The sequence below is a fragment of the Daphnia pulex genome, chromosome 3 (genome assembly GCF_021134715.1).
Source record: "Daphnia pulex isolate KAP4 chromosome 3, ASM2113471v1".
NCBI lineage: Eukaryota > Metazoa > Arthropoda > Branchiopoda > Diplostraca > Daphniidae > Daphnia > Daphnia pulex.
The window spans coordinates 5780126-5796009 of record NC_060019.1 but is presented as its reverse complement, the minus strand read 5'-3'; the positions used below and the strand labels follow the sequence as shown (position 1 = coordinate 5796009).

The window sequence follows — 15884 nt, the reverse complement described above, 5'->3', positions numbered from 1 at the left end:
CAGTACGAAAAGGGTGATTTTGGCATGGTGTATTAGTATGGTGGGGGAACTTATGGTTGGAATCGGCTATCTCGGCCATGGTGTATTAGTATGGTGGGGGAACTTATGGTTGGAATCGGCTATCTCGAATGAAGCCAGTTCCCGGACAAGAGGCGGAGCTTAGTGCAAAAGTCGAAATTCTTAACAGCCAATTGCAGGGCTGGTCGCACTTCTTTGGTGCCCTCTATGAACCAAGATACTAATTTCTTTTGTAAATTCGTCTGAAAAATAGTATATATTTTTAAAATACAGCATCTACATTCTATAAAACAGTTTAATTTGACCGTTAACTTATTTCAATTGGATAACACAAATTGAAATCACTAAAAAAGTCATTTAATACAAGTTTACCTGTGATAACACAGGAGAATTATTATATTTATCCATTGTTATCACAACTGAGAAAAGTAGAAACTTGGTGACACAACAACAACTACTAGTCCGCCATAGGCAACATTTCCAAATAGAAACTATTCACACACTGTACTTAGAAGCTAAAGCACAAAATTTCGAAATATTTCAAGTTGAATGTTTATTTAACGATCTTCTAAGTACATCAAAATGAAAAATAGTAAAACCAATGAACATGTTCACATCAGATCTTCATCAATCATCTCATTAGCTTTGTTGATTTAGCAACCAATAGATTTCTTTCGGTAATAAGCATCAATTTTGTTCTATTGCAAATCGAAAAAAACATTTAATTACTAATTATTGACACAAAGAAAAATAGCAATTAAAAGTAATACCTGCCATTCATCAGTTTTCCCAAAAATAACATTTCCATAAGAAGAATTGACAACACAACGACTGTTGTTAATGCGACACGTTTTGCCTTGCTTGGCAACAAAAGCAGCCGCAGTTGCTCCATCAACGGCAATTTCGACTAGCCACGTTTCGTCCTGAACTTTTTTAATGAACACAACTTTGCCACACTGAGAACAGAAATCAGCAAGATTATCAAAAGTCACATCTGGCTTTAAATGATAAAAACGTAACAACGAATGTTGTGCTGATGTCTGGAGAAAGATTTTAAAAATTAGAATCAAATAAAACTGTAATTTTTAAAATAGTTGAGTAATCTTCGCTACACTATCGTTAGTGGCATCATTGATGTCTGACAGAGCAGGAATTGGCATCTTGTACTGCGATGTAGATGGGAATTCTTCAACGTTAGCATTCAAAGAAACACTTCTTATCGGATTTCCTTTACTCTTCAGCTGAGGTGTGGACTATATCAAGATATATACTAATTATTAATGCTATAATTAGTATATCTATATATAAAACTTACGGAAGAAAAAGTAGTGTTTCTAGACGATTTCAAAATCACGGTAACTTTACCAACGTTTGGAAAATCCTGTAGCAGACTCATCATGAAATTTTCGGGTGGATAACTAGGACCAATCAAGGTGCCATTTATACCACAAATATCTTGTGCTTGGTATAACACACCACACTCTTGGAACAGGTGCATCAGGAATAAGTTGTAGTCTTCATTTCTTGCAATTCTATTACGAATACGCATGTCGATATGAAATACATATTCTTGAAATTCAACCGCTGATACATCACCAATTTCTTCCCTAAATTTTTTTCATGTATGAAATTTTTAAATAATAATGAAATGCGTTATTTAAAAATTACGAGTGCCCCGGTGCAACATTAAATGTTTCTGGCTGACATGGCGATTCATCAATGGAGTCTGGTTCCCAAACGTCATAAAAAAAACAGCTGCTGTTGTAAACGGTGTAAATCCCCATTCCCGACTGTCTGATGTCTTCTTTATATATATTCTCCCTCTTCTCCCCGTTCTCGCGCTAAAAAAGTCTAGAGCCACGCTGCGTTGTCAGATAAAACGGCTAAAGAAAACAGATCCCGAAGAGCCCTATAGAGAGTAAAATAATCGCAACCAGAGTAAAAATCGTTATTATTACGGAGACCAAGTCTGTGTACAAGACATAATTTATTTTTAAGATGAGGTTTGCCCGGTTTGCCTTTCCGACGACTATAAAGGGTAGGATTTAATGCAGCTCGTGATTTTACCATGTAGTAAATTTAATTTTTGCCATGTAAAATTTGTTGCATACGTTTCTTTTGATAAGTTGATTGAAGAGGGAAGTGCAATTTAAGTTTTAGACTTGGTTTTAGAAAAAGGTAGCTTGCTTTAATTTATATTGTTAAACCCATTTTTCTATGTATGAAAATAACACGACGAACATATACTATCTGCTCTATTCTTAGTTCCGATTCAACACGGAGATTGGCAATTTCACCTGACAGACCCTCCCCTCTATCAGACACTTTTCATTTTTCTTGAAGCTGAAATAGAAAAATCATTTTGGTGATTAAAAGAAAAACACTTGAATGCTTATAAAACAATTTACCGGGAATTGAGATATGTAGTAACAAGGGCTCGCGCAAGTTTCCGGAGTGGTATATCAAAACGGGACGTTATGTTGTCATCCTTTATCCTTACATCCTTTATCAATTTGTCCAGTTATGTGTTGTGAGGAGTAGGTTTGATTATGTGGAAATACCTTACAGAAAGAATAACCTTTGAAAGGGAAAGATAAGACTGCGAACTGAGATACCTCGTTATATCGTCAGATGGCTTGAGGAAGTATCTCGTTCCAGCAAGAGCAACCCATTTAAGTTCACTAATCAACAGATCGGGACGATGCGTAAGCAAAAGAATCGCACCAACTTCGTCCTTCAAAGCCAAAAAGCTTTCAATCATGGTAAACTATGGATTCCAACCTCTTGTTATTCTTTTGCTGGAGCTTTGACCTAGATTTGCCATTTGCGGTACATTTATTCATTAGTTTTACAGTGGCTGGATTACTACGGTGAAAAAATGTCATAATGTCATATGTCACGATACTTACACGGTAAAAATGTCTTAAAAATAAATGTCATAAATTTTTTGCAATGTTGTTGTTTGAAGTGGATGCAACGCACAACTGGTCATCACTAGTAGATAAAAAAAATTTAACATTAGGACACACATTTGCAAGCAATGTTAGTTACCTCTCGGCATTGGTATTTTGAGAGTTTGTTGCTTCTGCTGTTGTTGAAGAATTGTTTTTCACGTACTGTCCTTGTATTGTAGACTCGTCTGTTTCTTCACCTTCGTCGTTCTCGGCATTTTGCTAATTGTTAAAATTCTGTTTTTTTAAATAAATTAATTACACATGTTTAAAAGTGAATGTCAACTAACGCGAGTGAAGAGTAGTACTCTGCTCTTGTTTTCTCGTAAGTTGAAATGGTTACTTTGTTACTTGTAATCGCTTTCCCGTGAAATCTATATGTGTGGATGTAATAAGTAATTAATGAAATGGTCATTTATTTATTAGATTACAGTTGAGATACACCTGTTGAGGTGTTTGCCATTGCTAAATGTGTGTATGTAGAAAACAAACATTTTTTTCCATCGATGTATTCCTTGCACTGATTTGATACATCTTTGTGACATCTCTGATGTTTACCCCATTTTTTCATATCATCGAGTTTTTTCTTGCAATAATTCGTATTGCAAGTAATTGATGTTTTAGACTCGGAAATTTTAAGTGAATACAACTTTTTCTTAAAGTTAGATTCTTCAATTTTTGAAAGTTTAATTTCAGCAATCTCTTCTTTTGTGAACATTTGTTAAATAAGAATAGTGACAAATATTTATTTAATTTACCTTTCTTTGCTTGATAGCTTAACTGGAACGTTGCAGACGTTTATTTCAGCGGGAGGATTATCAACAATTGGAATTGGTGGATCGATTTCAATTGCTATTTCACCAATAGATCTAGTAAAGAAAACATGATTAACATTTCAATCAAATAATTAAGTTATAAAGTAACCTACGGTTTTTCAACGGCGTTATTGCAAGACAGATTGGGCAATGTAGCTTGTTCATGAGTTGCAGAATTTTCCAAATTAGAATAGTCAATGACATCTGGTTCCCAGTCATCCCAGGCATTTGTTCTATTTGACAAAAATTTATTATTTGGGAATGAATAATAAATTTGATTAATAATTCCACAAACATACGGTTGTGGTTGATGAAAGAGTGAATCCTCGATTGTGACGTTTTCCGCAACCAAAACTGTATCGACTCCATGCTGAAAGGGTTCAACAATCGCAACTTCAAAATACACTTCCAGTCTAGAACTTGTTTCCAAAAGTTGGACCTCTGTTACTCTAAAAAGGTGAAATAATTTGTTATTTATTCCAATAATAGCAAATTACATGAAAGCCATACCTTTCACTGATGTTTTCCTTTACTGCGCGATGGAACCGAAAATTGTGATTTTCAATAGTTGCTCGATTTTCGGCAAAAAAATCACAATTTTTACAAGAAACAACTTTCCTGTGGTGCTGAGTTCGCTCATGAGTTGATCTATACCCCTTTTCAGTAAACGAAGATGACTTGCAATTGGGAATTCTGCAAAATATTTTCGGTTCAACTTTTTCCATTTCCGCGTAAATGGAAAAAGTTTCATCTGCAGCAGTAATTTGTGGGGGTAACATTACGGCTTGTTCCAAAATGAATTTTTTAAGCATCAAAATTTTAGCCATAATCAACTTTTGCATTTCTGCATTCCTTTCTGAAAGCTTTAGAGATTTTGATAAACAGAACTCTCTTAGCTCAATTGGATATGACTGAATTACATAAAAGAAATTAAAACATTAAATTGGTATTGATATTTCTAATTTGTGAAAAAAATTAAAATTATTTGATAAACAAATTACCTCCCACTTCTTCATAATTGCGATATTATAATCTTTTATATTGACATTGTTCTTGTTAAAAGAATTTTGAAACAATTGTAAAAAAACAACAAATGGCGATTTTTCTAAAGTCTCTAAGTCTTGTGCCTTCTGTGTTAATTCATATAACATTTTCATTTTCTTCTTAAAACCATTCACATCCGCCTGTACCTCATCAATATTTCCATTCTAATTATTATAAGAAGTACACTAATTACAATAATAAACAAACTTACTTGGCCATATCTAGGAAAGATTAAATCCATTTCGATAAAGTGCACACAAAAAGATCGCACTGATATTACTTGAAAACAAAATGAAATGAAATACTTGTTCCAAAGTTTGAAACTCCTCCCACTAGTGGGTAGAACCCCAGGGGGATAAATATCGCAATCGAAATATTTGTTATCGATTCCAATATTCTTTGGTTTTGGTCAATTCCTACAGCGTTTCAGTTCAGTTTAAAGTTTTGTCCGTAGACAACAGTTGTTTCCAAAAATGGCCAACGCAAGAGCTAGCAAACAGAAAACGGGATCGGAATTGTTGGAAAAACTTCTAGATGACGCAACATACAAGGAATTTTTGAACATTGCTAAGGGTAAAATGCCTGTATGTGTAAAATGCGGTAAAAATAAATAAAGTTCTTTAAATACTATTTGTAAAACATATAGAATTGAAATATGTCTTTCTAATGAGACATAACTTTTATTTCAGACGAATTAGCATCATTTGGTCGACACCCAGGGCCGGATGACCTTCAAGTCGGTTTTGCTGACAAAAATTCAATGAAATTGTTTTTGGAAAGCGATTTCTTTGAATTACCTGCTGGCATTAGGTGCGCAAATTCTTGGAGTTTTTGCTACGCTACAACGAAATCTAGAGTGAAACGTACAACAACACAAACCCACACCCGGGTGTGCCTCAGTTGCGCAAGAGGATTTATTCCAACCAAGAAACAGTTACTGAAAAAATCGATAAACTTATTCGTGGTGCCACCTAACACGTTTACTCCAATCAACTTCATCATCACCATACAGCGGCAATCACGTCAGAATACTATTGGAGCTGAAGCACTGCAACTACTCCGTGATTTCGTTTCTTCCAATCAGTAAGGGAAAATTGTTATGTCTCTTTTTTTATTGTAAAGTTTCAGACTGTTATTTAAGGAATTAGAAATTTCATGTCGAATCAGTTAGATTTTTCAAAAATTTAAATAAATCATTATTTCCTTGCAATTTAAATAATAGTTTAAAAAATCCACTACAGAGCAATGCCCATCCATTTGCGTAGCCATGTACAATTCATTATGCCACCGATTGGATCTGTTGGTAGTGGGCTTGCTAGTTACCGTGACATGTACTGTACATTGAAAGATGAAAAGGAGAACATCTATACCCCAATTAGTAGCATCATGTACATGTTGTACAGCAGTCATCCGAAACGGGTACGACAAGGTCACACTCGTAGCATCCAAAATGTCGTCGATTTCATGCAAACCATCAAATTTGGTAACCGATTCAATTTGTAATTATTCGTCATGTGCTAATTAGAAATTTGACAAATTAAGATTCAATTACTGGAAGATTTCAAGAAATTCAATATTTCACCAAAAGACGTTTCTTTTGTTTTGGGTGGCTTTGAAACCCAGGAAGGGAATATATGTTGCGATCCATATTCCTTAAATGGAGAAGAAATGTTGAACATTTTTCAGAAAAAAGAGGTAAATTTATTTTTCAAATTTCAAATATTTCGTATTTGAAAATTCGTTATGTAATTCATAGAATCTACCTTGGGTCAACGAACTTAAGCTAAACTGTTTTGCGAGAATGTTTGTTGACGGATTGGGAATTGGAAGGAATACCACCAAATTGCTAGAAGAATTTTTAACCCCCGAAGAAATAATTGGAATTAACAAAAACATTGCAATTATACAAGAAGAAGATGAATTGGACATCGAAGAATAATTATAAGTGTGCCTTAATTGCAACAAAAAGCATTTAGCAGTTTCACTGAAAATGGCTAGCGAACTCGATTGTAAAAGCGTTGCTGAATTCATTGCTGTTTCGGAATATGCTGTTCGTAAGCTGAGAAAACAAGCAGCATGCACGATAGATGCAAATCCCAAAGTACAATTAGCACGTGGAGAGAAGCCGAAAATCTATTATTTCAATATTTACGCTGACGAATTTCTAGAAAATCCACAAGAAATTGTTGAAGAATTCAAAGAGCTCAAAGATAAATGCGATGCAGCCAATACAGGATGCCCAAGGTTTGGGAATTGCATCACTGCAGCTAATCATTATGAAAAACATTCAAATTTCCGCCTAAATGGTCAAGATGTAGACGTTTCGCCCACCACCTATTCCAAATGGCTACCGAAATTTGTCGATCCCAAATGGACTCAAGACGGAAAGTCTTTATCGATGTGGCTTTATCAAGCACGGACTATGTTTTAATGAAGAAACATAATCAACCCTTTGACTTTCAATGTGTGAAGTGCATTAAGGGTATTATTGTAAGTGCAAGAGACGGACAGCACCTCCTTACCGGTGCAACGCGGAGACGCGACTGAAGAAAACGACGGAAGTGGGAGATATACTAAATACTGGTGGTGGCGCTGGTTTCGGAAAGCCATACTACTAGCGCCACTCTATTTTTTTTAATTACGCATTTCAGGCCCATGTCAAACGACATTCAGGCCCTGGGCCTGAATGGAGCGGGCCTGAAATTACTGGGCCTGAATGTCGTACATCCATTTTTGATGAATTGTTAAAGACTAAGGCGAAGTGCTATTTAATCAATAGTACATCTAGTTAGTTAAGAGCTAAACGGTTTGTCTACTACTCGTGTTTTAAACAGTTTCAAAAAGAATAATAAAAGTTCCCGATATTACTGGGTTTTCAAAAAGAATTTGACTTTTTTAAATTAATCTTTTGATTGTACTAATTTTTTTTCCATTACAGCCAAAATAACTTCGATTTATTCGAAATACTTCTTCGTCTATTTTTCTAATCATACGCTAATTTCCTTTACTCGTCCCTTCTTGGCTGTATTCTGTTGAATCAACAAAAAATTTATAATGAGAGTCAAGGAGGTTGCCATTTCGCCGATTTGAATAAGCAGTGTGACGCTGATGCAATACAATCGCCACGGGTTTAAATCCCCATTCCCGACTGTCTGATGTCTTCTTTATATATATTCTCCCTCTTCTCCCCGTTCTCGCGCTAAAAAGTCTAGAGCCACGCTGCGTTGTCAGATAAAACGGCTAAAGAAAACAGATCCCGAAGAGCCCTATAGAGAGTAAAATAATCGCAACCAGAGTAAAAATCGTTATTATTACGGAGAACAAGTCTGTGTACAAGACATAATTTATTTTTAAGATGAGGTTTGCCCGGTTTGCCTTTCCGACGACTATAAAGGGTAGGATTTAATGCAGCTCGTGATTTTACCATGTAGTAAATTTAAGTTTTGCCATGTAAAATTTGTTGCATACGTTTCTTTTGATAAGTTGATTGATGAGGGAAGTGCAATTTAAGTTTTAGACTTGGTTTTAGAAAAAGGTAGCTTGCTTTAATTTATATTGTTAAACCCATTTTTCTATGTATGAAAATAACACGACGAACATATACTATCTGCTCTATTCTTAGTTCCGATTCAACACGGAGATTGGCAATTTCACCTGACAGACCCTCCCCTCTATCAGAAACTTTTCATTTTTCTTGAAGCTGAAATAGAAAAATCATTGGTGATTAAAAGAAAAACACTTGAATGCTTATAAAACAATTTACCGGGAATTGAGATATGTAGTAACAAGGGCTCGCGCAAGTTTCCGGAGTGGTATATCGAAACGGGACGTTATGTTGTCATCCTTTATCCTTAGATCCTTTATCAATTTGTCCAGTTCTGTGTTGTGAGGAGTAGGTTTGATTATGTGGAAATACCTTACAGAAAGAATAACCTTTGAAAGGGAAAGATAAGACTGCGAACTGAGATACCTCGTTATATCGTCAGATGGCTTGAGGAAGTATCTCGTTCCAGCAAGAGCAACCCATTTAAGTTCACTAATCAACAGATCGGGACGATGCGTAAGCAAAAGAATCGCACCAACTTCGTCCTTTAAAGCCAAAAAGCTTTCAATCATGGTAAACTATGGATTCCAACCTGTTGTTATTCTTTTGCTGAAGCTTTGACCTAGATTTGCCATTTGCGGTACATTTATTCATTAGTTTTACAGTGGCTGGATTACTACGGTGAAAAAATGTCATAATGTCATATGTCACGATACTTACACGGTAAAAATGTCTTAAAAATAAATGTCATAAATTTTTTATTTCAAAGTTTATTCGTAAAATGTACCAAACAAACGCAGATTTTTTAATGGCTTTCACTGGGAGACTTTAAGTATGGAAAAAATAATGTGTATGCCTCCATTTATCAATGCCATTAACGACGTTGACAATTTTATTATTAGCATTCTCAGTTACGACTTTTGCTATTTTCTCGGTCAACTTTCATTCTGACCCCAAACCTCGAAGCTTAGTAAGATTTTCAGCAGTTTGGCTGACTTCGATGCACCAAGTTGAAAGTACTTTGGAAACAATTTTTATTTTGTCGCTAATTTAATAGGCGCGGTTATGTTAGCGATAACATTCATTAGTTATTTACGTCCAACCATCTGCAATTTGACGGCTCATCACTTTTGCGTAAGTTTGTATATTGCCTCTCTATACACTCTGGTAAAAGAATAGGTCAATGTGCTGCGGCTTGGTAGTGAATGACGTGGAACGATATGATGGATATATGCCCAAAAGTACACATAACCAACGACCGAAAGCGGCTGCAAGATCAAACTTTGTATAAAGTCAACACCCGGAGAAATGTATTTTTACTCCTCTGAAAGAGCAAAAAAAAATATTTTTTTTTTCTTTTTTTTTTTTAAGTTTCATCTCATTTGATTATAACCCAGACAGCACCCTTCCGTCTTTTAGCCGTCTTTTCTCCAACGTATTGGGACCGCGCATACCGTTTTAAAGACGAGGTTTTAAGGGATGAAATCAGGCGCAAACAAGGGAATGTGTCCGCTTTTTCGGGGTTTATGTTGGGCCAATGCCGGTTTTTAATCCGTTGTTTTTGGGTTTATTTAAGGTTTTTTAAAATTAATCAAATTTTTGTTTAAATTTAGCCTAAAACATGCTAAAATTTCTTTTTTTATTATTTAAAAATAAATTTATGGTTAAATCACTTAAATCATACTTTCTGAAGCCGAATTTCAAATATAAAAGTTCTCTTCGCTCTGCGGTTTGAACGCAGTACATTCTCATAATCGAATTGCTAGTCCGACACTCTAACCACTCACCCAACTCCTATTGTAAATGAGTAGAAGTTTGAAAAAGTGATTCTTAAGATAACATTTGGACTTAGAATTTTCGCGCATTTCGTGTCTTTGTGTCATTGTTCACTAACCCAAAACACAGAAACGAGACCAGTTTTAGACTGCTTTGGGCCAATTGGAATTTTATATTTGTGCCCATAAAAAAAACCAATTTGGGACCACACGAATTGGAAGGACAAAAGCCGTCTTTTTTCCGTCCTTTTTTTTTCGGCACAAAAGGGGCGTCAGACGGAACCCTTTAGTTTTTAAGCGTTTCAATTAGACGGATAAAAACCGTCTTTTTTCCGGATTGTTTGTACGGTACGGAAGGGACGGTTTTTATACCGCTTAAAAACCAGGGATGTTGTCTGGGAATAAATTTAGATTATTCCTCGAGCTTGACATTAAAGTTCCAAATGAAACAGTATTATCTGATCCAACAGCGCTACTTCAGCGGGATGAGCCAGCAGATTCACAAGTTTCTAATGAAATAATAATAAATCCTGAATTCATAATAGGCCCTACTACATTGATCATAATTATTAAACTCAATTGGCCTAGACAACGACGAACTCTCCTCTATTTCAACCTTAGCAAGTGAATCATGTTCGTCGCGATTGTCGTTATCCGAATCCATATAACTCGAGTCATCTATCAAGGGGGTTTCATGGCACTTTTGACGTTGTCGTACGCTTAAGATGACTCCAGAGATTGGAAGTATTTTCCTTATTGTCTCCACTTTTTTATATTTTCAGTCTAATCTATTCTGTGGCTTTCACTATCTTAAACCTGTACTCAGTGACTTGTCGACTTTCGACTTTCTAATCACCTGTCTGCAAAACAGATTCTGGCTATATGGATCTCTTCCCAGACAGCACGGTTCCGTATTAAAGACGTCTTTTAGTCCAACAGAGGGGACCATGCATACCGCAGTAAAGACGTCTCGAAGGGGGCGAGTAGGTGGTCCGTTATGGCTTTTTGTCCCCCCTGACGGGGATATTTCAAGGCTAATATGCGTTTGTTTTGGGCGCTTAACTGGTTCCTGTAAAGGATATTACAGGGCTCATGTTTGTTTTCTTTTGGTCTTTGGTTGGGTTTATAGAAGGACCTAACTGGGACAGTACTCGTTTTACTATGGGCACTATTAGGTTCATGTGAGGGACATAACTGGGCAAATGCCGGAGGAAAATAACATTATTTAATACAAAATTTTTTAGAAAATAAAAAAAGGCTCAAAAGTTTTAATCTTCTTGGTTTATTAGATCAATTTGAAATTAAAGAAAATACGCAGCTGTATAGACTTGGTTGAGTTGGTTAAGGTTAACAAGTAGAGATAAAAAAACATGTCAAGAATAAAAATTAACTGAAATATCATGGTGGTCCACATTCATACTATCAACAGAGCAGAGTATCACAATTATTTGGGTTGATTGGCCTATTAATCATCCCCCGACAAATCCTCTTCTTCATCGCCATTGTCTTTTCCAATTTTAGACGGGGCAGCTTTCAACCATCTTGCAATTTTGTTGTTAATCTGGTGTTCGCTGAGACGCAAACCAGGTGTAGCTTGTAGGCTTTCTATAAACTTAAATAAGAAAATATTAATTGAATTCCGCCCGAATGTAAACTAAAAAAACTTACCAAAAAACCAGCTGTTTGACTTCAGTGTTCTCAAAACACCGTTTTTCATCGTTTTGAAACAAAATTGTGAAGCTACTGAATATTTTGTTGGAATCATACATTACTTCAGAGTGAGAGGAACGATTAATAGATGGCGCAGGTTGACCATCCCATATAGTCGGCCTCCTTTTCTACACATCAAGTTGCTGTTTAGTATCTTTCTCTCCCTGTCTACTTTCTTCCTTCTTTTCCCGACCACGCTAGAGAAAGGTTCTCTCTAGACCACGCTCTGGTTTCTCATTTCCGTTCTTTTGTGCTTCACGTTTATCTGGTAACTATATATGTGAATCAAACTCTAAATTCTGTACTTGTGAGAAGATGTAATTGCTTGAAGTGCAGAACGTTATCGTTGAGTGCACAAGAAGCTTATCATTATGTTGTTTAATTATGTCGTCACTTGTGAGAAGATGTAATTGCTTGAAGTGCAGAACGTTATCGTTGAGTGCACATGAAGCTTATCATTTGTGTTCTTGTGTTACAAATCAATGGTATGTGCTGATCCTTATCGTTCACATTTCCACACGTGTTTTTCCATCCACACATTCATGTTGTCTTATCCTGTTAACTCAGAAGCTCCACACAAAGTGGAATGAATTATCCTGTTCTCAAGAAGAAATACAGAAGCCTCTAGATAACTGATTCTGTCTATTTTGTTCAAACTCCAACAGGTTATGGGCCCAGCCTTACGCCTTACGACGAACAAAAAATGGCGAATTCCAGTTTCAGAGAAGTAAGCCACATAGCCAAATTTAATGGAAACAATTTCTCACTTTGGAAATTCGGATGTTGGCTATTGCTTGAACAACACAATCTTGTAGGGATTGTAAATGGAGATGAACTCTATCCTGCTGAAGTATTTATCTTTATCCAACACAAGATTACCAGCAGATGTTAATTCCTTTTTCCTCCTAATTATGTTAGAACATTAATCCTGAAGGAGAGATTGTTAACGAACAACAAATGGAGGATTGGATCAGGCGCGACATTCTGGCCCGAAATTATCTTGTTGCAACAATTGAAACGCAGCAACAACGATCGCTAGTAAACTGCACTAACGCACGCGAAATGTGGATCCGCCTGTCAGCTCAGCATCTCCAAAATGCCGGCGAGAACCAGCACATCCTGCAACAGCGATTTTTCGAGTACCAGTTACAACCTGATCATGACATTATGTCCCACATAACTGAAATCGAGACGATGGCCATTCAACTTCACGATGTTGGTGCACCTGTCACTCCTCTCCAGATCATGACGAAAATCATTTGTACTTTACCTCCGAGTTATCGCAGCTTCACCACAGCCTGGGACAGTGTACCAGCTAACCAGAAGACAATTGCTTTGCTCACATCTCGGTTACTGAAAGAAGAGACCATGGCAACACGCTTCAACGGAGGGCAGCAAGACTCGATTGATGCCGCCTTTTTTGCTACACAACGTTCTCCAGCTTCCCCGGAATTCCGCCCATTCAAACGTGGACGAGGAGGTCGTGAAGTCAAACAAGGCGAATCATCAAAACATCATCCATATCCAAAATGCGAATATTGCGACAAGCCTAATCACAAAGAAGAAGTGTGTCGTATGCGACTTCGAGATGAAGCGGCAGCAAAGCGATTTTCAGACAGACTTGCTGCATCAACACTTTCCCAATAATATCTTCTTTCTATCCAGGAATCCAAGCAGAAAGAACGACAATGATTGCCCTTTTTCTTTTTTTGATTTAGTTGCCTCAAACCGTTTTTTTTTTTTTCATCTTGTTTCAGAGGGAGAATGATCGATGTTGCGGGGCCACTGCAACAAATTATCAGAAACAATCATCCATTATTTATTTTCTTTTATCCTCCTAATGTATGAGAGGGGGTGTTGGAGCATACATTTTCTCTCTCTCTCTTTTCCTAATGTATGAGAGGGAGTGTTGGAATCATACATTACTTCAGAGTGAGAGGAACGATTAATAGATGGCGCAGGTTGACCATCCCATATAGTCGGCCTCCTTTTCTACACATCAAGTTGCTGTTTAGTATCTTTCTCTCCCTGTCTACTTTCTTCCTTCTTTTCCCGACCACGCTAGAGAAAGGTTCTCTCTAGACCACGCTCTGGTTTCTCATTTCCGTTCTTTTGTGCTTCACGTTTATCTGGTAACTATATATGTGAATCAAACTCTAAATTCTGTACTTGTGAGAAGATGTAATTGCTTGAAGTGCAGAACGTTATCGTTGAGTGCACAAGAAGCTTATCATTATGTTGTTTAATTATGTCGTCACTTGTGAGAAGATGTAATTGCTTGAAGTGCAGAACGTTATCGTTGAGTGCACATGAAGCTTATCATTTGTGTTCTTGTGTTACAAATCAATGGTATGTGCTGATCCTTATCGTTCACATTTCCACACGTGTTTTTCCATCCACACATTCATGTTGTCTTATCCTGTTAACTCAGAAGCTCCACACAAAGTGGAATGAATTATCCTGTTCTCAAGAAGAAATACAGAAGCCTCTAGATAACTGATTCTGTCTATTTTGTTCAAACTCCAACATATTTCACCAACTTGTGCAAAACTTTGCCGACAGCTCGGTGTTCCGTCCCCCCCCACACCACTCAAGTATGACTTCTGTTAACGAAAAAACATAAATAAATGGAGCAAAATTTTGAACATAAAAATTAATCTACCAGCAGTTTCATCCGCTTGATTTTGTATTTGCGGATAGTTGTGTTCATGAGGTCAAATAACGCAAGGGACTGGACAGGAAGACACATTTCTTCTTTTATTCCTCCCAATTCCGGTTCGGCAGGAATTTTGTTGTTCATCACAACTGCTAGTGTGTTTTTTATATCAACCTGAGTTGCCTTTATTTGTTCCTGCCCACGCAGGATCCTCAACATTGTCTGCATCAGTTGATCAAGCTTTATTCGTTCATCTGCGGAGAAAGGAATGGCAATTAAAATGAATGATTAATGCATTTAAAATGAGGATATGGAATTCTCTTACCAGGAGTAATTGATGCAATCTCTGTAGATGCTGATGAAGTTCGATGAAAAGTTCTCGTCCTATGACGATATAGTTGCATTGCATTGGATTGTCCATTTGTTTCTTCTGGCATTCAATTTTCGGCGACTGAATTTTGGAGAACCCAAGGAGGTTGCTGCTGATGGCTCGGTCCAGCCTCTTGAATATCAGCTATAGCTGATTGTTGACGGTGAACTGTAAACAAAAAAGTTTAAAATATTAATGTGCATACTGTAATTACATGAAAGAAGTATTCTCACCAGGTGGTAGAGACTTCCTTGCAAATGTTTGACGGGGGGCAATCATTTGATTTATTCCAAGTGCTGCTGGAACTTTTGGAATTTTCGGGATATTTCTGGCAGGAAAACTGTTCGTTTTTTTAGTAGCAGCAGTTTCGTTTGTAGCTGTCTTCGATGAGCTTCCATTTACTGGCTCCACAACTTCGGGAAAACTCACTCGAGATCTTTTCTTTGCATGTTGGACTTCACCAACTACTTTTAAGATCAATGAATCTTCATCAGAAGATGGTGCTGAAGACGAGCTAGAGCCATCATCAAGTATTGAACGTTAAATCTCGGTGAATTAGACCATATAAGAAAAAAAACTTGTACGTTCTGTTGACGAATTCACTGATGAAGGACGACTGGGTGCATCACTAGGATCTGATGTTCCATAATTTGCCAGAGTGCAAACCGCAGTACTCGCAGCACCCCTGGAATCCGACTGCCTTACAATGAGCGAAGGGGAAGACACAGCATCATCCTGCGACTACTACTCAAATGCATATTGTTTACAATCAGATCCCCTGGCATCGTGTCACTGCCCTTTTGAAAGTTACAAATAACGTCCTAACCTCTGTTGATAACTGCAATGCTGTCATTCTAGCTCTACTAGGATAAAGCGCAGCTTTCTACACAATTGATCACTGCATTCTTCTTGATCAACTGTCAACCAGGCATGAAGTTTCTGGAATTGCTCTCGCGTAGTTTCCTTCGTACCTTCAGAACAGAAACCAATCAGTCAGTGTA

General features: G+C 36.9%; 1 protein-coding gene across 1 annotated transcript; it reads left to right on the top strand.

Annotated features, from left to right (window-relative positions):
- The first annotated feature begins 12021 nt into the window (after window positions 1–12021).
- On the top strand, window positions 12022–13850 carry LOC124190191. The gene is made up of 3 exons (XM_046582761.1): window positions 12022–12125; window positions 12523–12707; window positions 12776–13850. The coding sequence occupies exons 2-3, from the start codon at window positions 12561–12563 to the stop codon at window positions 13502–13504; spliced, it is 876 nt and encodes a 291-aa protein (XP_046438717.1). The 5' UTR covers window positions 12022–12125; window positions 12523–12560; the 3' UTR covers window positions 13505–13850.
- The last annotated feature ends 2034 nt before the right edge of the window (window positions 13851–15884 follow it).